Raw genomic sequence first — 24,337 nt, forward strand, 5'->3', positions numbered from 1 at the left:
TGGCGCAGTCGTTAACAAATCCGACTAGGAACCAGGAGATTGCAGGTTCGATCCCTGGCCTTGCTCCATGGGTTAAGGATCCGGCATTGCCGTGAGCTGTGGTGTAGGTTGCAGACACGGCTCAGATCCCGCGTTACTGTGGCTGGTGTAGGCCAGCGGCTATGGCTCCAATTTGACCCCTAGCCTGGGAACCTCCATATGCCCAGGGAGTAGCCCAAGAAATGGCAAAAATACACACACACACACACACATACATACACACAAAAGAAAGAAACTTGACACCAAGGGATTTGGATGTAAAATTTTAATAATAAATTGTGCCAGTAGAAGCTTTTCAAAGGCAATGATACATCAATAAATAAGAGTTAAACCGAGTTCCTGAGAAAGAACCCACCGCATGGAGCCTGTCAGAGCCTAAGTAAGAGCACGGCGAGACCGCAGCCCCGGCAGGCTGACGCCCCTGCGGGAGCACCGCGGCCCCCGACACCGCTCTCACCACGGAAGCCGCACCCGGAGCCTCTGCCGCCGAGACGCCGAGGCTCGCGGACGTGTTGGTGCCGAGATGCACACTAAGTAATGGATGTGTCATGCCAAAAACCTCAAGGAAAAATATGTGGAATAACATAAAGGGAAATAGGACGCGTCCGGTTTTTAAAAAGCAAAAAAGAGAATTTAACGTTTTACTCAAATATAAATCACTTTAAATAGGAATCATACTACTCTGCAGTGGGACTATTCTGTGTTAATCTATGCAGTTATGTAGACATCTATATGCCTAAGAAAGTACATATGGCTTCATCACCTTTCTTATTCCAACCGCCCTGGGAAACGTCCTTCTACAAAGATGAGAAAAACGTCATTTTTAAAACCAAGGGAAGACTGACCCTTCGAAGCACACCAGAGACAAGGTGCAGGACCCCGAGGTCACAGCCCCTCCGCCCAGTGACCCAGGGTCTGGGACACGGCCCCTGCGGGCGCCTGGAGGGCAGGGGGGCTCGGGCACCCTGGCTGGCAAGGCACGCGGAGGTCGGCGTCTGACCTGGGTTTTCTTGGCGGAGCTAAGTTCATCCCTTTTAACGAAGGCAAGGTTCGTGGAGGACAAACGTCTACGCCTGCCCCAAAGAGTCCAGTCGCACCCACGACACAGTCACACCACTTCACAGACACACGCGCGCGTTTCCGCAGCGAGACAGGAGGAAGCCGGCCCAGGCCGGCTCCGGCCCAGGCGCCAGGGAAGGACGTGTTCACAGAACCCGCTGTGAACGGCAAGACTCGATCACGTCCCAACAGGACAAGCCTGTCCCTGCAGTCCCCCGCCGAAGCCACCACCTGGAATCGCACCAGCCGGCTCCCCTGCCCACACTTCCTATCGCACCACAATATGCAAAAAGCACAGAGGACAAAACAACAGAAGCAGCTTGCAACGTTCTATCACAACTTTGAAATGTGGGAAAAATATAAAGCAGAAACAACTGTGCGAATAAAATGGCATCAGTTACATCACAACAGTGTTATCTTTTTTTTTTTACATTATTGCACAGATTTCTTATCACATGATGTTCAGCTTTGACGTCTTTCCCTAAATGTGAATAAGTGCTGTGGATAAAATACAAACGTAGAAAATAACAGCAGCATGATTTGTCAAAACCAATCCCTATAATTTAGTTAGAAAAATGGCTATTAAACAAAATAAGTGCTCTTTCTAAACTGTACTAATTCTTTAAAATATCATTTTAATGCAGTGAAGGTCCTCTAAGCTGACTCGAACCCCGTGGGTCCCGGGCCGCCGTCCTGGCGGCCGGGGGCTCAGCGCACCGGGCGCTACACGTACACGGGCTGGCAGCCCCCCGACGGCGCCCCTGGCGGCTCCGCCTCGGCCTCGGCCCCCGCGGGCTTTGGGCAACGGAACGGGTAGCCGTTGTCGTCAAAGAACCGCCGGAAGGTGAACTCATAGAAGGCGTGCTCGGGGTGCCGGCCGCCCGGCGGGCCCAGCGCGTCCCAGGCCCTGCTGCCGTCCTCGCTGCCGTCCTGCCAGGGCCCGTCCTCATCCACGGGGTCAAAGTTGGACGTGTCCATGGGGTGGCTGATGGTGGGCACGTAGGGGGCCGGCTGCCTCCGGATGTCGCTGGAGAAGTCCACGGGGCCCAGGAACGGGTGGGCCTTCAGGTCGTCGGCCCCGTTGCGGCCCAGGCGACGCTCGGCCGCGCAGCACAGCTTGGCGATGAGGTCCCGGGCCTCGGGGCTCAGCTCCACCTGCGCCGGGATGTGCAGCGTGCTCTCCCAGTTAATCACCTGCGGGGACAGCACACCGGTTTTCCTCCCCCTCCCCCTGGCTGACGGCGGCCGGCCCGGGACAGCGTGAGAGCCTGTGATCTCAACGGCCCTCGATATTCGAGAAACACAAAGGGCACAACGAGCCATCGCCCCACACGGGTCAGAACGGCCATCAGCAAAACGACGAGTACCAAGTGTTGGTGAGCACGTGGAGACACGGGACCCCTCGTGCCCTGCTGGTGGGAAGGTCCACTGTGCAGCCAGACTGCACACAGGATGGACGGTCCTCAAACAGCTCAAAAAAGAGCAACCGTGTGAGCCTGCAGAACCACTCCCAGCATCCGGAAGAGACAAAACCTCGACTCTGAAAAGACCCGTGCACCGCTACTTTCACGAGAGCCAAGACGTGGCGGCCACCTAAGTGTCCACCCACAGAGGAAGGGCTTAAGAAGAGGAATGGAATACCACGCAGCCATAAAAAAGAATGAAACAATCCCACTCGAAGTAACCCAGATGAACCCAGAGACTGATTATCATCCTTAGTGAAGTCAGTTCAGACAAGGACAAATACCACATTGTGCCACTGATACGTGCAATCTAGAAAAACATAATAACATGAACTTACGAAACAGAACCAGACTCACAGACATGCAACAAGGACCCACTGGAGAGCACAGGGAAGTGTCCCCGTGTCTTGTAACAACCTGAGACAGAACAGAACCTGGAAACACCACACAACTGAATCACCTTGTGTACACGTGAAACAAACAATACCATAAACCAACTATACGTCAATTTAAAAATTTTTAATATCAAAGTAAGACTCTGATAGTTTCCTTTCGGGAAAAGAGAAGAGACAGAGAAGGACACGAACAGCTCCTAATGGTCCGCGTGGTTTCAGCGGGAGGCCCACAGCCTGAGGAACGGGGTGCGAGAGACACCCCCGGTTCCCGACGCTCAAGCACACAGAGCAGCCTGGGTCACGGTCAGGTTCCCTGTGAAGAGGACGCCTCGGGGACTTCTTTTTGTTCCTTCCCAGCTGCGCGCGCAGCATGTGGCAGTTCTTGGGCCAGGGGGTCTCCCCTGCGCCTCGACAGCGAGCCCAGCCACAGCAGGGACAACGCCAGACCCTTCACCTGCTGCGCCACAAGGGAACTCCAAAAACGTTGTTTTTCTTTTCTAAGGGACTTCCTGTTTACACCCGGAGTCAGGATGAACCAAGGCCACATAAGTGAGGGTGGCGCGAGGGTGGAGCGGGGGTACGAGGGATGGGTTGGAACCTGAGTAGTTGTTTACTGGAGCTAAAGTTATAAAACTCAGAGGAGAAAACAGACAGGAGAATCTCCACGATGGTGGATCTGGCCCTGATTTCCTGGATATGATACCAAAAGCACAGGCAATAAAACACAAAAACACATAATGGACTCAACAAAATTTCAACTTTGTACGCATCAAAATCAGCAGAGCGAAAAGGCAACCCCTGGAGGGGGCGAGTGATGCCCAGTGTAGATGTGACACAGGATGAACGTCAGGAATACAAGAAGAACTCAACAACAAACCCCCAAGCCACCTGATCAAAAAAGGGCAGAGGAGGAGTTCCTGCTGTGGCAGAGCAGAAACAAATCTGGCCAGGAACCATGAGGTTGTGGTTCGATCCCTGGCCTCGCTCAGTGGGTCAAGGATCCAGCGTTGCCCTGAGCTGTGGTGGAGGTCGCAGATGCAGATCGGATCTGGCGTTGCTGTGGCTGCAGGCTGGGACCCCTAACCCGGGAACTTGCATGTGCTGCAAGTGCGGCCCTAAAAAGCAAAAAAAAAAAAAGACAAAGAAAGAAGTGGGGGGTGGGCCAAGGACTTGAAGAGACATTTCTCCAAAGAAGATACAGGAATGAGCACGAAGCACAGGAAGAGATGCTCAGCATCCCTGAACACAACGGACACGCAACTCAAAACCGCCAGGAGATACCATCTCACACGCACCAGAAAGGCTACTACTAAAAAAAGAGGAAAATAAATGTGGGCACGGATGCGGAGAAGCAGGGACTCCGCTCCCTGTCGGAGGGAACGCCAAATGGTGGAAACAGCATGCAGGTTCCTCAGAAGGTTCCAGGTGGAGTAACCGCGGGCCCAGCAAGCCCGTCCTGGGCATCGACCCAGACGCACTGGGAGACAGCAGGGACCAGGCAGCCCTGTTCACAAGGGCAGGGGACACACAGCCTGAACGGCCACCACCGGACGATGGGCAGACAAAGTGGAACGTTACTTACACACAGTGGGGTACCGTTCAGCCTAGAAAGGAAATCCCGACACAGGCGACAGCGGGGCTGAACTGAGTGAAATGAGCCAGCTACGGAGGCCAGAGCTGCACGGTGCCACGTATACCAGGGCCCAGCCACGAAGGCCGGAGCTGCACGGTGCCACGTATACCAGGGCCCAGCCACGGAGGCTGGAGCTGCACGGTGCCACGTATACCAGGGCCCAGCCACGGAGGCCAGAGCTGCACGGTGCCATGTATACCAGGGCCCAACCACGGAGGCCGGAGCTGCACAGTGCCACGTATACCGGGGCCCGGAGGAGGCCACTTCATGGCAGCAGAAGCAGCGGAGAGGCTCCAGGGCCCCAGGGCCACTGCTCAGTGGGTCAGCTTCTGCCTGGGATGGTGGAAACATCAGGAAACGGGCAGTGGTGACAGCTGCACACCTTTGTGAACAGACTTAATGCGACTGAACTGTACACTTAAAAGGGGTTTCCATGCCAAGTGTCGGCACATTTAAAAACCAGGTTATCATCATGCAGGCAAATTAGTCACTGGTTTAGCAGTTCGATGAAGATACAGACACTGCCAAACTCCAACTTATAATCACTGTAATAAAACCAAGCCTTAATTTAAGGTTTTCCTAACCAACAGGTTACTGATTTAGGGTCTCCCATGGACTGAGGGGCATGTGAAAACGTTCTAGGACTGTCAGGGAGCAGGTGGGAGCGCAGTTCTCAGAAGTTCCAGAGACGTCAACGAGGCTCCCGTCGATCCTTCGAGGTCATCCAATCATTCACTTCGGAGAGTGAAGGGCCCCCGTGCTAAAACTATTTAGCACTAAGTTGTTACGTGACAGAGAGATTTTTGCTTACTTGAAATGAACACGAGAAATATGCAGAGCTAGCCCGACCACACAGCTTACAACCTGCCAGCGGCAACCACGTAACACCCAACATCCAAAGCAACACAGCGACTTGCTCGGGCACCGCTCTGAGCTCTGAGCTCTGCTGGGTCTCGCTCGGCCGCCCCTAGACCTGCAGCCTTCCTGCTTCTCTGTTCCCAATCCCCACCTGGAGATACCAAGACGGCAGGGGACCACGGTCCCGTAACACCTCAAGTCAAAACCCAGGTCTGACTCTGTGCCTTTACTTATTAAAACACTTTAACTAAGTAGTAACAATAACATGTGTGTGTGTTTGTGTGTGTGCTTGTCTTTTAGGGCCACTCCCGTGGTGTATGCAGGTTCCCAGGCTAGGGGTCAAAGCGGAACTGCAGCCGCCGGCCTACACCACAGCCACAGCAACGCCGGATCCTTAACCCACTGAGCGAGGCCAGGGATGGAACCTGCGTCCTCACGGATACTAGTCGGGTTCATTAACCGCTGGAGCCACGATGGGGCCTCCCCACAACAATACTTTTGAAAACTCCCGTTACACACAGGGACAAGGGACAGCCCTACACCACTGGGGATAAAAGGTGGACGTCGGCAAAGACCGCCCGGCTCATCAGGCAGCCCCACGAGGCAGCCCCGACTCCCGCTCCGTTACCTTCAGCTGGGTTTCCGTGGGAGTCGGGGCCAGGAAGGGCGGCTGCCCCACCAGCATCTCGAAGAGAATCACGCCGACACTCCACCAGTCGCAGAGCTGGGTGTACCCTGAAAGACAGAGTCGGGCTCCTGAGGGGCACAGGCCCGGATGCGTCCTGATGTCCCACCATCAGCCTGCGACAAGCACCGTACGTGCTCTTGTGGCGACAGACTAACTTAAAAAGACTCCTGTTCCTGTTGGTAACAATACCCACCAGAAGTCCAAGCTCTTGAAGAACCAGACACGAATTACACACGAGGAACCAAGCGGGAATTCTGTGACCCGGTTGGGGCGGTGCCGAGCGCTTCCCGGGGAGGTCTCGGGACCTCGGCGGCGCCCCCGGCAGGTGGGGTGGGAGCAAGGAGGGGACCCCGCAGAGCTCCCACGCCCGGGGCTCAGCCAAGGCAGCCTCTGGAAGGCCTTGGGGCAGGCTGGTCTTCCTCTGATTTTGTCCCATGTCCCAACACAAGCCCCGCTCCAACCTTGCCGTCCCCAAATTCTTGCCAAGGGTGCACTGCAGTGCCTGCCCGGGAGGCTCCTCTGGGCTGCGCCGAGGGCTGGGGGAACAGGGTGGCCGCCTGAGGGCCAGCACCTCCCGCCTCCCACCTTTCCTGGGCAGCGAGGTGAACACTCCCCACAGCCTCTCAAGACAGCTGCAGTTACAGTGAGGCTGGCAGGCGGGCAGCTACCAGGGGACACAGGTGGGGGCCCTGTTGGCTGGCTCCAGTGACCTGGGTCACAGCTCCCTGAGTGCATCCCCCGGAATCAAACCCACAAATGCAGCCACTGATAGCACATGACCAACGGTCAGCTTCCTCCTGCGCCCGGCCAGGCGGGGCACAGGGTCCCCAAATCCTGCCGCCCTCCAGGCGCTTGGGGAGGCATCGGAGGAAGTGACCCTCGCCCACGCTGACCAGGGAAGGCAGTGCCTCCCAGCCGGAGCCCGGGACCGTGGTGCCCCTGGCACGCACTCTGTCCACACCAGCTCTGGGGCGGCTCCTCTGGGCTTGGGGGCAAAGGGCAGCCCCACCCTCAGGGCCACATGCTGAGAACACACTCTCGGCCCCGCAGGAACCCGGAGGGCGACTCAGGCTGAGCACTGGAGCCCGGGGCGCACACGCACCTTTCCGGAGGAGCACTTCCGGGGCGATGTAATTCGGGGTCCCCACCAGGGAGTGCGCCAGGCACCGCTGGTGCTGCCTCCGGGCCCTCTGCTCCAGGGTCTTGAGCCGGTCCCCACACCGACAGTTGGACACGTCGTCCCAGAGGTCGCTGGGCTCCATGCTGTCCTGCCGGGCGTGGCTCCCTGTGACCCGGGGCGCAGGGCGGGGGAAAGAGGAGGAAAAGCAAGGTGAACCTTCGCTCTTCAACATGCAAGAGACCCCCAGTTTCAAAGGTCAAAGTTTTCCAAGGCAGCGCCCGACACAGCGAGAGAAGGAGTCCTCCCGCCAGCTCCGCGGGGCGGCTGTGGTTCCGGGCCTGAGATCCAAGCCGTGGGCGGCGGCAGCAGGGGCTGCGCCCGGTGCCAGGCGGCCTGCGTGGGGCGCTGTTCGAGGCTGGTGACAAAGGTGCTGTGACTGGGGGATGGCGTTCCCAGCACGCTCAGGCCCACCTCTGAGGCTACATTTTACGACGGGCACGGAAAACCAGGAGAAGATTAAGAAAATACGAACACTGGAGCTCCCATTGTGGTGCAGCAGAAAAGAATCTGACTAGGAACCATAGGGTTGTGGGTTCGATCGCTGGCCTCGCTCAGTGGGTTGGGGATCTGGCGTTGCCATGAGCTGTGGTGTAGGTCGCAGATGCAGCTCAGATCTGGCGTTGCTGTGCCTGTAGCTCCGATTCAACCCCTAGCCTGGGAACCTACCTCCATACGCAGCAAGTGCAGCCCTAAAAAGCAAAAAACAAACAAACAAACAAAAAAAACTAAAAAAAGGAAAATATGAACATAAATGAGTCCAGTGCCAAAAGACAAGCATGAATTAAATGATGTAGGATTAATTTTGAGTTAAAAAATGGAAGCCTGAGCTACAGCGTTAAAATAACTATTTCAAAAATTCATACCATAAATAAGAGTTGCCTTCATGGCTCAGTGGATATGAATCTTACTAGTATCCATGAGGATACTGGTTCAATCCCTGGCCTCACTCTGTGGGTTAAGGATCTGGCGTTGCCGTGAGCTGTGCTGTAGGCCAGTGGCTACAGCTCTGATTCGACCCCTGGCCTGGGAACCTCCATGTGCCGCAGGTGTGGCCCTAAAAAGACAAAAAACAAAAACAACAACAACAACAACTCATACCATAACTAAGATAACAACCAGCTGTTTCTGACCTTTCCAAACAGCAGAGCTGCCAGAGGTAAAGTTCGCTGGGTGCACAGCGCGGTCTACACCTGCAGCAGGCCAAGGCTGGCTGAGAGCGAGAACTCCTTGGGAGGCCATGAGGCTTATTTTTTTTCTTTTTGTCTTTTTTTGTCTTTTTTGTTGTTGTTGTTGCTATTTCTTGGGCCGCTCCCGCGGCATATGGAGATTCCCAGGCTAGGGGCCAAATCGGAGCTGTAGCCGCCGGCCTACGCCAGAGCCACAGCAACGCGGGATCCGAGCCGCATCTGCAACCTACACCACAGCTCACGGCAACGCCGGATCGTTCACCCACTGAGCAAGGGCAGGGACCGAACCCGCAACCTCATGGTTCCTAGTCGGATTCGTTAACCACTGCACCACGACGGGAACTCCCATGAGGCTTACTTTTGAAGGCTTGTTTTAACAGGCAGAGAGACGCTTCCTGCGCAAAGCCCAAAGATACCCCGTGGCCTGTTGTCCTAACAACATCCTCGTAAGACTTGAGGCCACTAACGTAACACGGAAACCTCAAGTCGGGCTGCCTTTCCAGGGAGAAGAAAGAGGGTGTCGCGGCAGGCGGAAAAGCACGGGGCGGGGGCGCTGGCCCGGGCTGTACCTTTCTGGTAGTATTTGGAGTTGTGAGTCCACCGGAAGCCCGTGCAGAGGCCAAAGTCGGTCAGCTTGATGTGCCCGTCCAGGTCGATGAGGATGTTGTCCGGCTTGATGTCCCGGTGGATGAAGCCCATCCTGTGCACACTCTCGATGGCCAGCGTCAGCTCCGCGATGTAGAAGCGGGCCAGGGGCTCCGGGAAGACCTCCATGCGGATCAGCAGGCTCATCATGTCCCCGCCCGGGATGTAGTCCATGACGAAGTACAGGCTGTCCCTGTCCTGGAAGGAGTAGTAGAGCTTCACCACCCACTCGTTGTCCGCCTCCGCCAGGATGTCCCTCTCGGCCTTGACGTGGGCCACCTGGTTGCGGCTGAGCACGTCCCTCTTCCTCAGGGTCTTCATGGCGTACAGGGCGTGCGTGTCCACCTTGCAGGCCAGGCACACCTCCCCGAAGGCGCCCACGCCCAGCGTCTTTATTTTCACGAACATGGACTTGTCCATCCTGGCCCTCCTGAGCCGGTTGTAGTTGGACTCCTTCTGGTAGAGGATCTTCCGCATCTGCTCCTGCTCGGCCTCGCAGAGGCCGGCCTGTGCAGAAGGAGACAGGGTCACCCCGGAGGACACGGCGGGGACGGGGGGGGGGGGGGGCCCGGAAGGGGCAGGACCCCACTCCAGCCCGTGGAAGGAGGGACGCGACGGAGGGGCCGAGCACCAGAGCCAACCAGGCATGTCTGGCTCCCGCCGGCCACGCAGAGCCACAGCGTGGCGGCGGAGGGGAGACTCCCGAGGGAGCGCTTGTTCTGGTGACTTCAGGGCCCGCAAGCTAAATGCAACTTCTGTTAATGACGTTCCCGGAACTCTAAGAGCAACGGATAACTGAACGGCTCAGGGAAAGATGGGAAAACAACAAGAAAAAGCCAGTGAAAACAGGACAGCAGGAAGAGCACACATCTTATTTCCCCAATTTTAAGTTCTCACCTGCGTCATCAACATTTACCGTCATCTTTTAATTTAAACAACTTCATTAATAATTACTTGCTCCAACGGTTACCGTCATTTAGGGTATATTTCAAACATTACTGGCTAGGAGTTCCCATCCTGGCACAGTGGAAAAGAATCTAAGAACCATGAGGTCGCGGGTTTGATCCCTGGCCTCGATCAGTGGGTTAAGGATCTGGCGTGGCCGTGAGCTGTGGTGTAGGTCACAGACGTGGCTCTGATCCTGCGTTGCTGTGGCTGCGGTGTAGGCCGGCAGCTGTAGCTCTGATTAGACCCCTAGCCTGAGAACCTCCACATGCCGCGGATGTGGCCCTAAAAAGACAAAAGATTTAAAAAAAAAAAAATTACTAGGTAATCATAGACGTAATTAAGAAATAGAACAGAGTTCCCACTGTGGCACAGAGGGTTAAGGATCAGGCATTGCCACAGCTGCAGCTGGAATTCAATCCCTAGCTCGGGAATTTCCATCTGCCATGGCTTCGGCTGTTTAAAAAAAAAAAAAAAAGGAGTTCCCGTCGTGGTGCAGTGGTTAACGAATCCGACTAGGAACCATGAGGTTGCGGGTTCGGTCCCTGCCCTTGCTCAGTGGGTTAACGATCCGGCGTTGCCGTGAGCTGTGGTGTAGGTTGCAGACTCGGCTCGGATCCCGAGTTGCTGTGGCTCTGGCGTAGGCCGGTGGCTACGGCTCCGATTCAACCCCTAGCCTGGGAACCTCCATATGCCGCAGGAGCAGCCCAAAAAATAGCAAAAAGACAACAACAACAAAACTTTTTTTAATTTTTTAAAAATAAAAAAATGACTCACTAGCAGATGTTTTCCTTTATAAATCCCACAATTTCAATTTATAAAGCTTCGAACTTTGTCTTACTCTTTGCAAATGTCCCACTACTAGTTAGTTACCTCAACTGAATTTGCTCCTGAGCAAGGACACACCAGAAGAACCAGGGCACAAGCCCCTGCAGGCATAGCAGGCGCAGCCGGGCGTCTCCGGCTGTCCCCGAAACCAGACGCCCAGCCTGGGGGACGCTGGGCTGTGAGGCCACTTGGCCGCGCCAGCAGGGGCCGGCCCGCAGGACTCACCTTGGCCATCTCCTGCTCCAGCTGCAGCCTGCGGGCCACCTTCTGCTGATAGGTCTTCAGCACGTTCTCCACGTGCTGCTCCATGAAGAACTTGAAAGCGGAGGGCGAGTAGCTCTTGATGCGGGAGCCCGTCTTCTCCGCATCGCGGCTGCCCCTCCGCACGGGCACCGGCGACGTCTGGATCTGCTTCCTGTCCTTGCCCGGCTTCTCCGCTTTGTGGCTGCTCTCGGGGGGCTCCGAGGCCGGGCCCCCCCGGAGGCCCTGCTCCACCCCCGCGCACAGGCTGTCCACGTCCACGTCGTAGGGCTCCGAGCGGCCCGGCAGCAGCCGGTGCCGGGGGTAGGGCGGGGGCCGGCACCTCGCCTCGGCGCCCAGCTCCGCGTCCAGCGGGTAGGCGGCCCCCAGGGGCAGGGGGTGCTCGTCCTGGGAGTCCAGGCTCTCCACGCCGGGGCTGGGCGCCGGCACCCAGGCCGGGTGGGAGGGCCCCACGGCCGTCTGCGGCTCGGGCCTCAGCACCCGCACGCTCTTGACCGGGTGCAGGATGTGGGCGGCGGTCACGGCCGTGATGGTGTTGGGGGAGGCCACGGCCGCCGGCTGCTGGTGGCTGTTGAAGGAGCTGGTCCTGCTGGGGGCCGGGCCGTCGGCCAGGAAGGCCACGTGCTGCCGGGGCGGCGCCTCCAGGCCCGGCTTCTGCAGAGAGTCGCGCCGGGACAGGGAGGAGCCCGGCCACTGCTGCGCGCCCGCGCCCGGCTCGTGCAGGTCCACGTTGAGGCTGTTCCTGCAGGGAGCGAGCAGGCCGGGCGGGGCGCCGTCGCCCGCAAACACGGGGCCTCTCGGGCTGCCCGCGTGCACCTGCAGGGCCTGCTTGTGGTGTGGGTGCGGCGCATACACAGGCGCTGGCGAGAAAGCGTGGCCAGCCCCGGGCTGCACGGCTGCGCCCTTGGCTGCCAGGTTTGCATACCCGCCAGCCTCGGGTGGAGTCTTGCTTTGGAAGGAGGAGCTGCGCTGGACGCCGTAGCCCCGGGGCTCCCCAGATCCCAGCAGGTGTGGCCTGTAGTGCTGGCCCTGCAGCGGGGGCGCTGGGCCGCCTGGGAGGCTCACCCCGGAAGCCTCCGCAGAGGCGGCATAGCCCTTGGGCTGGTGCGGGCGGCCAGGCACGCAGTGCGGGCCCACGCCTCCGAAGAGGAAGTCCGGGTACTGGCGGGCCACCTCCTCCAGGGCCGCCGGGCCCTCGAAGGCTGCCCCGCTCATCTGCGGGTAGGGTGGGAAAGGGGCACCTGCTCCTTCAAAGCTCGGCCGCCGCGGCACCGAAGCTGGGGCCAGGCCCTTTCCTGCAGGAAAGAGGAGAGTGGAGGTGGCCTTGGGGGCACCTGTTGGTTCTGGCCCTTTCCAGCTCGCGGTGACAATGACCAGGGGCTGACCATGACTACACTGGCTCTTCTGCGACCAAAGGCCCCAGGAAGGCTCCCCACATGCTGACCACTGTGTGGGCTTGGTCGGGCCCTGAGTCCAAAGGCCCTGCCCATCCAAAAACCCCCAGGAGTACCTGGCAGAACCAAGACCCTCTACAGCCATGACTGCCAGCTGAAGGCACAGCAGAGCAATGGCTTTGCTCCCAGGCTAAGAAGGACTGGGAGGCCCCATCGAAGGCAGGTGTGGAACGTGGAAGAGTGAGGGTCGCTGCCCCATGGGGCCGTCTCCCACACAGACCCTGCACCATAAGCACCCGGGCACAGCCGCCCGCCTGCCAAGCCCAAGGAATGTCCCCAGTCGGGAGGAAACCAGGCACGGGCATCTCCCCCACAACCAAGACGGCTTCCGAGGCCCGTGCAGTTTGCTCACTCAGCAGACGAGCGGGCTTTATCCCAGGTCTTCCACGAAAGAGGGAGCACTCCCGCTTTTGCTCAAATTCCACGATCCCTTCCTACTCCCCAAAGGGCCCCGGCTCTGTCGGAGACTGTCAATGACAGGTGGCAGAGCAGGGCATCTGGTGCTGAGGCCTCTGTCCGTCCCTGGTGTGGGTGCGCGTGCATGTGCACTTTCCTCCCAGGGGCGCGGGGTGGGAGCTCGCCCCCACCTCCACCCAAGGCCCACCCCACCCCACCCCAAGCCCTGCCCTACCCCCCCCCCCCAAGCCCTGGCGGCCCTGCCATGGGCCAGCCTGCTCTTAGAGGCTCCAGTGGGGGGAGCAGTGTGTTTCAGAATCAGTGAAACAAGCCTCCCTTGTAAAGACCCCCCTACAGGCCCAGGAGAAAGTAGAAAGAACATTTTTAGTCTCTTCAGGATTCCCTAATTTTAATATCCAGTGACTGTTTCAATCGTTCACAAAACTAAACAAGTCCAGGAGTCCCTGTCGTGACTCAGTGGTTAACGAATCCAACAAGGAACCAGGAGGTTGCGGGTTCGATCCCTGGCCTCGCTCGGTGGGTTAAGGATCCGGCGTTGCCGTGAGCTGTGGTGTAGGCCGGCGGCTACAGCTCCGATTCGACCCCTAGTCCGGGAACCTCCATATGCTGTGGCTGCAGCCCTAGAAATGGCAGAAAGACAAAAAAAAAAAAACTAAACTAAACAAGTCCACAAACACCCCCCACCCCCGCAGGAAGTACCCAGCTGAGTGCCATCATCTGCCACTCATGCCCGTCGTCGGGCCAAGGCCCAGGGCGGCTCAGCCCCCTCAGGGCTGTGGTCCCTGGGACGCCCGGACCCACCCGGCTCCTCGGGCGCTCACCTGGGGAGGTCTGCTTGACGACACGCACGATCTGCTCCTTCCCGGGCTCCAGGTAGCCCATCTTGCTGATGAACTCCAGGGCCGCCTCGATGCTGCGGCTGCCCGTCTGCTTGAGGGCCCGGCCCGCCATCTCCTGGGGGAGCACAGACACGTCAGTGCGGGCGCGGCTGTGGGCGCTGCACCTAACACCGCCCCCGGGGCCAATTCCTGCTCGGGGGCCTGACGCGCGCTGAACCGCAGGCTCGTAGGAGCAGGAGTCCTGAGGGCGGCCCTGGACCAACCCGACATCCTGCTCCTTGTGAGAAAACTGCTGGGACTGGACGGTAAACTCTGACGGGTGCCCCAGAGTGCCCCCAGGTGCCCAGAGTCCTTCCAGAGCCCGCTGATGCCCGCTGTGGAGTGCCCCGGGCTGGCTGCACGACCAGCCCCAGCAGCAGAGAAGGCGGCACAGGACAGGGTCTCCAAATCGAGTTTCCAAGCGTTCCCGCCGTGGCGCCGCGGGGTAACAATCTGACTACAGCGGCTCAGGTCACTGCCAAGGCGTGGGTTCCATCCCCGGCCTGGCGCAGGGGTTAAGGGTTCAGCATTGCTGCAGCTGCAGCATAGGCCTTACCCAAGAGCGCCAGGACAAAGGACACAGGTGCCTGGCCGGGGCTCTTGGAGATGCCAGCCTGAAACCCCTCGGGAGGCTGGGGGAAAGAGGGGGGCTGGGGAGGAGGCATAAGGCTGCCTGGGGAAGTGGGGCAGAGCACCTCCCCGGGGGGGGGGGGGGGGGGCAGGCTGGGTGGGACACCGCCCCACCGCCCCACCCGGCTGTTTGGGATCAACGAAAAGGGTGGAGCTGAGAATCTGGCGCGGCCGGGGGAGGCCCCAGGGCGCAGGGAGCCCCAACATGCCCGCTCCCAGCTCTGGGCTGTTGGGACGAGACCCGTCTGCAGAGGGCTCCCTAATGCCTCCACGAGACCTGGTGTCAGTGCACCTCCGTGGGGCCCTTGGTGCCTGTCAGAACCCAAAGGAGGAGCCCTGCTGCTGGCACCCGTGGGCCCACCTGCCTCCTTCGGGAAGAAGAGCTACACATGCCCATCACTCCTGACCTGCCACATGCAAGGAAGGAGCACGTGCAGGACTGACCATGGCCAACGGCACAGGATCAACCTCCCTCCCTGTGTGCCCGCCAGAGAGTGAAGATCTGTATCTTCAGTAAGTAACCAAAAGATGACCAGGAGACCACACGACAGACACACTCAGGGGCTGTTTCCAATGGTACACATGACACACAAATCATACAGCCATCCCCCACCCATCCTACGCCCATCCACACCCATCCACGAATCACACTCACCATACACACCAACTATACACCTACACCAGTGAGCCCACTTGTTCCATAAACAACCGAGACTGGCAGTCCTGCTGTGCTCTCTATCCTTCCTCCAAACTTAGCAAATATTTACTTTCTGCATATTAACTCTCGTTAAACACCACTAAACACATAGGTATAGCAGTGTGTTAAACGCTGCAGGAAACTCGGAATCATTTCTAAACGCACCAGGCATCACAACCTTGTCTCGCATCCTCCCACCAGACAGCAGGACCTCCGTCTATGGCTCCAGCTCCAGAGCTGCGGCCAGCAGGTGGGGTGCGGCTGTGAGAAGGCGTCCAGGCGCTGGCCTTGGGCCCCTGGCGGCGGTGAGCCTGCGGCCGCGTGAAACTGCAACAGCAAGGACCAGGGAAGTCCGTACGCTGCCCCCGAGCTCAGGCTCCGGCCGGACAGCACGCTTGCCCAGCGTTCACGAGCCGTGTGTCCACAGCCTGCGTGTGCACAGCCGTCCACGCGCCACCCCCCCCCCGCCCCCCGGCCCTCAGCCTCCAGACCCTCCCCCCGTTCCTTGTGTCCTCTCGCCGAGCTGCCCAGTGAAAGTCGCCACAGTCCCAGAGCAGGGCCAGGTCTCCTCACTCCCGGGTCCCTGGTGTCTTCAGCTGAGAAGGAAAAGGTGACCTGGCCTGAGGCCCAGTGCACTGTCACCGCCACACACGCACCACCGCATTCACATGGCATCACCTGCCAACCCAGTGGGACCCTGCGGGGCACCACACGCCGTCTTCTCAGAGAGGTGTCTCTGGAGTTTCCGTCGTGGCTCAGTGGTTAACAAATGCAACTGGGAACCATGAGGTTGCAGGTTCGATCCCTGGCCTTGCTCAGTGGGTTAAGGATCGGGTGTTGCCGTTGAGTTGTGGTGCAGGTCACAGACGTGGCTCAGATCCTGCTGTGGCTGTGGTATAGGCTGGTGGCTACAGCTCCGATTCGACCCCTAGCCTAGGAACCTCCATATGCCGCAGGAGCGACCCAAGAAATGACAAAAAGACCAAAAAAAAAAAAAAAAAGTGTCTCTGCGCTCATGGGAGGCCCCACCCTACAAGGCAGACCTGGGAAGGTAGCCGTCCTCCCCGCCCCAATTGCAGAGCATCTGCTGCAGGAGCAGTCAGAGTGGTCCCCAGAACCCCAGAAAACAGCATCCACCTGGGACCCCACAGTAGCCTCCCGCTTCCCCCACCCCACAGCCTCTTCCCGCCCCATTCCCATCTCAGGAAACTGCTCAACTTCCAGTGGACTTGCTAAGAAACTGTTAAAAAACAACTATTAGGGAGTTCCCGTCGTGGCGCAGTGGTTAACGAATCCGACTAGGAACCATGAGGTTGCGGGTTCGGTCCCTGCCCTTGCTCAGTGGGTTAAGGAGCCAGTGTTGCCGTGAAGCTGTGGTGTAGGTTGCAGACGTGGCTCGGATCCTGCGTTGCTGTGGCTCTGGCATAGGCCGGGAGCTACAGCTCCAATTCGACCCCTAGCCTGGGAACCTCCATATGCCATGGGTGCGGCCCAAGAAATAGCAAAAAAGACAAAAAAAAATATTAGGAGTTCCCACTGTAGCTCAGTAGGTTAAGAACCCAACTAGTATCCATGAGGACACGTGTTCAATCCCTGGCCTCGTTCAGCGGCTTAAGGATCTGGGGTTACCGTGAGCAGAGGTGTAGATCTCAGCTGCAGCTCCAATGGGACCCCCTAGACTGGGCACTTCCATATGACGCAGGTGCAGCCCTGAAAAGGAAAAACGAAGCGCCAACCAGGAGTTCCCACTGGAGCAAAAGGGGATCAGCGGCGTCTCTGGAGCATCTCAGGGAAAGAACAGCATGGCCAGCTGGTCAGCTGGGTCTTGGTCACCATCAAAAGGCCAGGAAGGAAGTTCCCGTCGTGGCTCAGTGGTTAACGAATCCGACTAGGATCCGTGAGGTTGAGGGTTCGATCCCTGGCCTCGCTCAGTGGGTTAAGGATCCAGCATTGCTGTGAGCTGTGGTGTAGGTCGAAGATGCGGCTCAGATCCCGAGTTGCTGTGGCTGTGGCGTAGGCCAGCAGCTGTAGCTCTGATTCGACCCCTCGCCTGGGAACCTCCGTATGCCGAGGGTGTGGCCCTAAAAAGCAAAAAAAAAAAAAAAAAAAAAGACTTTTTCCAGCGCAGTTCCCTTACCTGAGAAATACTCACTGAGCGTCTCTACTCTTGTTCTCTGGGACACTGAGTCCAGAGCAGTGACAAAATGAGCAACTTTCACCATGTAAACAACATCAGGACATGCCTGTGTACAAAATGCTGTCTCGATATTGTAACTATGCACAAATTATGTCTGTGAACAAGGGCTGGCTTAGAACAGGAGAACACAAGTTTCACGATGTTGTTTTCTGTTGAAACACACAATGACCCCTCCTTCCTCCCTCCTCTCTATCCCAGCCGTACCCACGGTCACAGCTTCCACGACGCCAGATCCTTAACCACTGTGCCGGGCCAGGGACGAACCCGCACCTCCACAGAGACTTGAGCTGCTACAGGCAAGCTCTTAACTCACTGTGCCACAGCGGGAGCTCCTTTTTCCGAAGACGATGAGAACCCTTGTGCCCTCGTCAGGTTCCATCACACGAAACCGCCTCCGCTGTCTGCCTTTGCTGCCCGCCTGCTCGGGTGTGGACAGACGGCAAAGACTCTCCAGGGCCCAGCTGAGACCAGTGAGAGGACACAACGTCGCGAGGTCACCCCAAAGCCCCTGACTGCTCCAGAACTCCACGACGTCAAGGGATGGCTGCTAAACCGTCAGAGCTCCTCGTCATCGCTAAAACTCGGCTAAGCCATCAAGGACGGTACTGTTGGCACTACTGAGACAGAAGGAGAGAGTGCCACAGCCCAGGGAAACCTCCGAGACCCCCCCGAGACTCCCCAGCGCACGCACGCACGCACACACTCGGCGGCTTGGGGCATCCTAGATGCTCCAATCTCATCCCCTGTCCAGTGCCCACGAACGAGCATGGTGACAACCCCACCCCCGTGGGCAGACGCCTGGCCCAGCTCCTGGGAGCCGGGCTGGAGTGACCAGGCCAGTGCCCAGCCTGGAGGCCTGGCTGCTCCACCTCTACCCCCTGGGCCCCGAGAGGCCGGAAGAGGCCCGGCTGCGGCTCTGACACGAGCTCAGTGCCAGCGGCCGGCGTCGGGGCCCGACGACCCAGAGGGTCATGACAAACAGTAACCGCTGCGCTTGCTCCTCAGCCACTAAAAATTCTGGGGCCGCGTGTTACACAGCGGCAGATAACTGAAAGCTGACTTGGCTTTCACTGCACTGGGTACTCCAGAAAATATGCCCTACTTATTTTTTTCTTAAACTCTGATAAACTGCCCAAAGAAACTCAATTTCTATTACATTCAGTTTTCTGAAAAGTTAAATTTATAGATATTTAAGATTATTACAAACAGAGACTTAACCAAACTCCAATAAATGATATTTCACCAGAAGATGAGAACATTATCATAAAGTTACTGGTATGATTGGAGAAGTTTGAGAACTTACACATACAGGTCATTATTCCAGTATATTCCTAAATTAATCCAGGTTTCCTACTACGAGCCTGATAATAAAATATCTACTTTGCAGAGTTCCTGCTGTGGCACCGTAGGATCAGGGGCATCTCTGCAGTGCCAGCACAGGCGGTTGAAAGACCTGGCACTGCCACAGCTGCAGCTTAGGTCCCTGCCCCCCCCAAAATATGTGAGGCAGAAGGTCATGGTGGCAGCTGGGGGGTAAGAGGCAGGCACGGCTGCGGCCGGCGGGCTGGCCTGGTGCCGAGAGAAGCACCGGGGTCTGAGCAGGGTGGGGAGGGCAGCGGTTTCCAAGGAAAAGGCCCCCGAAGAAACACAGGTCGCGGAGGCATCTCCGAGGAAGGCAGGACAGGGCAGAGCGCTGACGAGACACAGCTTTGAAAGCGCTCAGGAGACAAAGAGGAGGTGCCGGGGAAAGGGTCCACGGACGCACGACGGACGCTCTGGTCTAAGACCCACAAAACACCAAACCAGCCACGTTCTGCCAACCTCCAGGCTTCCTTTAATCCCAGCCCGTCCCGAGGGCCAGAGAGAAAAAGGGGGTGCCGAGGAGCCAGAGAGCCCAGGCCTTCGTGCTGCAGGAGAAAGCCTCCTGAAAGCGCGGGGACACCCATGCCGAGGGGGCCCCTTCTGCCGGCGACCTTGGGAACCCGGGCCTGAAGGACAGAGACAGAGACGGAAACGGGCCGGCCTGGGAACAGCGCGAACCTTTCTGGCCGCAAAGCCAGGCGTGTTGAACTGTCAGGGAGCAGGGGGCAGAGCTGAATGAAGCCCTCGGCTGGGAGGGGACAGAGACGGGCGCCACCCGAGGCTCTGGGTCGCCCAGGTCCCCCTGGAGGCCAAACGCTGCTGGCCCCGCCCCGTGCGGAGGCAAAGCTTCGAGAAATCCAGGGACCTGGCTTTGCGATGTTTACTTGCCGGCTGGGGAAATTCGGTGGCTGTTAATCATTTACTTGTGGACAAAACCACCTTTATTTCTGCCGCGTGATCAGCAGCGCTTCTGCCATAACCCTCCAAATAAGCATGGAAACCACGAGGGCACAGCCCCCGGGTTCCGGGGCGGAGAGCAGGCCCCCGACAGGGCTGCGAGGGAACCAGCTCAGCTGACGCCGAGGACGCGCGATGTGGCGCGGCCACCGCGCCCTGCACACCCATCGCCAGGCCCAGGACGGGCATGCCTGTGCTCAGCAGGCCGACCGGGGCGGCGGAAGCAATGCCCCCAAGTGCTCAGCTGCAGATCGGTGCCCTGGCTGCCCGACCAGGCCCACCCACCCTGCCCTCCCACCAACACAAGCCGCCTCTGCCGGGCGGCCAGGTGCCCAACGGAAGCACAGACCTCCAAGGCCGCCTGACCTCCCGTGACCAAGGACTGAAGTCTGGCCAGCGAGGTGCAGGGAAGGGCCACCTCAGCAAATTACAGGAAAGAAACGTCTCGTGCCAGGGAGTTCCCGTCGTGGTGCAGTGGAAACAAATCTGACTAGGATCTGTGAGGATGCAGGTTCGATCCCTGGCCTCACTCAGTGGGTTAAGGACCCAGCGCTGCCGGGAGCTGTGGTGCAGGTCTCAGATATGGCTTGGATCTGCGTTGCTGTGGCTGTGGCTGGGAAGCCCTTGCCTGGGAAATTCCATATGCTGCGGGTGTGGCCCTGAAAGGACACAAAATAAATTAAATTAAATTAAATTAAAAAAATACAAAACTTCTCTTGCCATAAAGACAGCCCTCTGTCGTCATCCCCAGACTAACTGGCCTTAGTAAAAGCAGAATGAAATCCACGTGGTCCAAAGTTCTACTGAAGTCCTCTCTCCACTCCCTAAAGTGGTCATCAGCTTTCAAAAACACCCCTCACATGTGGTGATGTTAACTAGCCTTGTCGTGGCCATCGGGTCACAATACACACACAAACGTGGAATCAGTGTGTTCTGCGCCTGAAACTAACACGATGTTTTATGTCAATTAAAGCTCAATGAACAAAGCTCAAATAAACTAAAAACCGAAACTTGGGGTGCACATACAAAGTGAACAGACAGCTCTTTCTACCTGAAAAAGAGAAAGAGACAGGTGAACAGCCCTTTGCTGCCCAGATGTTGCCGAAAGAGGTGCCCCGGGGGGCAGGTGAAGGCACAAAGGAGAAACGGAGAGGGAGCCTGAGGCCTCACAAAACACCAAGCCAGCCACGTTCTGCCAACTTCCAGGCTTCCTTTAATTCCACCTACAGTATTCAGTAGAAGGAGCTCTGCAACCTGCAGCTTAATTCAACCCCCAAATCACGCTGAGAGCCAGCTCTGTGCGCAGGTAAATGCAGACTCTGGCTGCTCTAAGCCCAAGGCTATCTGCTGACCGGTCCCATAACTACAGAAAGACAGGAGCACAGTGGTTAAGGATCTGGCACTGTCGCAGCAGTAGCTTGGGTCACCACTGTGACACAGGTTCAATCCCTGGCCCAGGAAATTCCACATGCTGTGAGTGTGGCCAAAAAAAAAAAGACAAGACAGACAGCAAGAACACTTAAAAAAAATCCAAATCCTCGAACTAAAAATAAGTCAAATTACATAAAATTACAAATTGGTAGCATGCAATTATGAAAAACCATTCCCTTCTAAATATACTACTCAAGGACATAAAGACCTCCAAGACAGGTAAAACCTAATGTAAAAACTGAACGATGAATGCATTTTGCTTTAATCTTGAGAACTACGAACTTCCGGTAAGTGAATTTTAATAACATAATAAAGAGAAACTGACCAGTGACTGTGGTAATGGATGTGGCTTTCTGTTAGGTATGAAATTCATAATTATCCAATAAAATAGTTCTAAGAGTTCCCATCGTGGCGCAGGGGTTAACGAATCCGACTAGGAACCATGAGGTTGCAGGTTCGATCCCTGGCCTTGCTCAGTGGGTTAGGGATCTGGCGTTGCCAGGAGCTGTGGTGTGGGTCACAGTCACAGCTTGGATCCCGCGTTGCTGTGGCTCTGGTGTAGGCCGGCGGCTATAGCTCCGATGAGACCCCTAGCCTGGGAACCTCCATATGCTGTGGGTACGGCCCTAAAAAGACAAAAAAAAAAACAAAAAATAAATAAATAAAATAATTAAAATGGTTCTAAAAAGAGATCGTGGGCTGGCAGTGACAGGGGTTTAGGAAGGAGCCCAGAGCAGCTGCGCACGACCCCGACCCCACCCCCACCCCCAGGACCCAACCGTTGGGTGGACCCTCAGCCCTGTGAGCCAGCCTGGGACCCCTTCAGGAAGTGCCATACCGGGGCGCTCCTCACCAAGTGAATTCCGACTCTGGGGCCGGGGCAGCAGCATTTTCCCAAAACTCCCCAGGCTGGCAAAGCACTGGGGGCAGGGCAAGGGGCACAGAGGGTGGCTCCAAGTCCCCCTCGTCTGCCCAGTGCTGGGGGCAGGTGCCAAGCTCACAACATGCCGCTGGAAACACCCGAATGGCCACCACCCACAACAGAGACCGTCATCGGGTAGGAAGCTGCCTGATGCAACCCAACAGGTGTAACCTAAACCCTACCTGGCATCCCCACACTCAGAAAACACCAGCGTTTGGACCGCACCCTGAATCATGGGGAAGGGGCGCCATGGCGGAGGCCAGGACCCAGCTCCCCTGGGCACAGAGACCACCCCAGCACTACAGCTCCAGCCAGCAGCTCTGCTCTGCACACAGAACACTGCATACGAGCCAGGCTGGCTGTGCAGACGCAGCTGCCTGGGGATCTGGGGGCTGGTCCTGTCCCCAGGGACCAGCCCTGCTACCTGTGTGCCAACTACCCTCCTGCAGGTCCACCAGGACCACAGCCTCCTGTGTCACCCTGGGACTCGGACTGCACACACGCCAAGTCCTCCGGGAGGAGAGAAAAGACGTATTTTGGTCTTAGGGGACTGGACTCCCTGTCCCATTTTCACAGGAAGATGGACCCAAACTCCAGCGCTTAGTAAGAGCCCCACCACACGACAGCTCTCCACGTCTTACCACCGAGGGACTCGTACCACCTCCCCTTCACCGTCACATTCCTAGTGCCCAGAATACAACCTATAAATGACAAACGGCTGCTTGTTTTTAGTTTTGCTTTTGCTTTTTTCTCACTAGTCCTTTTTTATAATGATTTTTATTTTTTTTTATTATAGTTGTTTTACAGCGTACTGTCAATTTCCTACTGTACAGCAAGGTGACCCAGTCACACATACACATAGACATTCTCTTTCTCACATTATCCTGCTCCATCATAAGTGACTAGACAGAGTTCCCAGCGCTACACAGCAGGATCTCATTGCTTAGCCATTCCGAAGGCACTAGTCTGCATCTATTAACCCCAAATTTCCAGTCCATCTTCTCCCTCCCCCTCCCCTTGGCAACCACAAGTCCGTTCTCCAAGTCTGTGATTCTCTTTTTGGTGGAAAGGTTCATTTGCGCCGTATATTAGATTCCAGATATAAGTGATATCATATGGTATTTGTCTTTCTCTGCACCTGTCGCATATGGAAGTTCCCTGGCCTGGGACTGAATCCCAGCCTGCAGCAACCAGATCTTTTAACCCCATGTCCTAGGCCGGGGATGGGATCCAAGCTGCTGCATTCAGATTCTTGGCCCACTGTGCCACAGCAAGAACTCCTCTTGTTTTTAGGAGCAGTAGCAGAATTCACTGCTGGCAAGGTTGAAAACATTAAGTGCAATTTTATTTATTTTTTGTCTTTTTAGGGCCGCACCTGAGGCATATGGAAGTTCCCAGCCTAGGGGTTGAATCAGAGCTACAGCTGCTGGCCTACACCAGAGCCACAGCAACGCCGGATCCCCGACCCACTGAGCAAGGCCAGGGATCGAACTCGCATCCTCACTAGTTGGATTCGTTTCCACTGTGTCACACCAGGAACGCCCTAAAATATTTTTAAAGAAATGTAGCCATTCAAGGTAAAAATGCCCTTATCACTTCTGAAAATTTATCCCCAGGAAACGGGTTTTGTCCATCACGATTCACGCAGGACAGCCGTTACCAGCGCTGAGTTAATCCCACGAGGAGGCCGTGGGTCCCGCGTGGTTCCAGCGCCTCACCGGCCCAGCAGGCAAACCCAAACCGTGCCTGACGCCTGGGGCGCGAACCCGCCGACAGCCCTCAGCCCGGCTCGCTGGCAGCCGGCCTCCACCGCCCGCTCCAGGGCTTCCTGCCTCCCGCCGAGTGGCCGGGCCGGCGGGGCTCCGGACCACGGCGCTGCTCGATTCCAACAGGCTTCGGCGCAAGTAAACCCTCACCATTTCCCAGGTGCCTCGGCCTGCCTTGAACACCAGTTGCCGCAATAAACTACGACACGTCCGTGTGGACACAGGGCGAGGCGGCCCCTGAACGAAACTCGGGACCTCATACAGGGAACCGGGCCCGGCTAACTGCCGCCAGCGGACCTCCGTGCACTGGGCAGGAGTCCGGATCCGGCACACGGGGATCAGAAGGCTCTCCCGGACCCAAGACCCGAAGACAGGCCTAGGAGGAGGGAGGATGGGGGAGGAGGAGGGGGGGAGGAGAAGGATGGGGAAGGGGAGGGGGGGGAGG

The 24,337-nt window shown here is 57.3% G+C and overlaps 1 protein-coding gene across 4 annotated transcripts in view; it reads right to left on the reverse strand.

The window, feature by feature from the left end:
* Positions 1-289: 289 nt before the first annotated feature.
* Positions 290-24,337, reverse strand: part of LATS2 (large tumor suppressor kinase 2) — a 40,978-nt gene continuing 16,930 nt past the window's right edge. For 3 of the 4 annotated variants that reach the window (XM_047755749.1, XM_047755752.1, XM_047755750.1), the window contains 6 exons: positions 13,874-14,006; positions 11,146-12,476; positions 9,072-9,654; positions 7,238-7,420; positions 6,076-6,182; positions 290-2,292 (listed from right to left, as the gene is read on the reverse strand). In XM_047755749.1, coding sequence (XP_047611705.1) covers positions 1,822-2,292; positions 6,076-6,182; positions 7,238-7,420; positions 9,072-9,654; positions 11,146-12,476; positions 13,874-14,006 — 2,808 coding nt within the window. In that variant the 3' untranslated portion in view covers positions 290-1,821. Of the gene's footprint in view, positions 2,293-6,075; positions 6,183-7,237; positions 7,421-9,071; positions 9,655-11,145; positions 12,477-13,873; positions 14,007-15,422; positions 15,585-24,337 lie in introns of all 4 variants that reach the window. The other variant, XM_047755751.1, reaches the window with a different exon arrangement.

This window comes from Phacochoerus africanus, chromosome 13, assembly GCF_016906955.1.
Source record: "Phacochoerus africanus isolate WHEZ1 chromosome 13, ROS_Pafr_v1, whole genome shotgun sequence".
Taxonomy (NCBI): domain Eukaryota; kingdom Metazoa; phylum Chordata; class Mammalia; order Artiodactyla; family Suidae; genus Phacochoerus; species Phacochoerus africanus.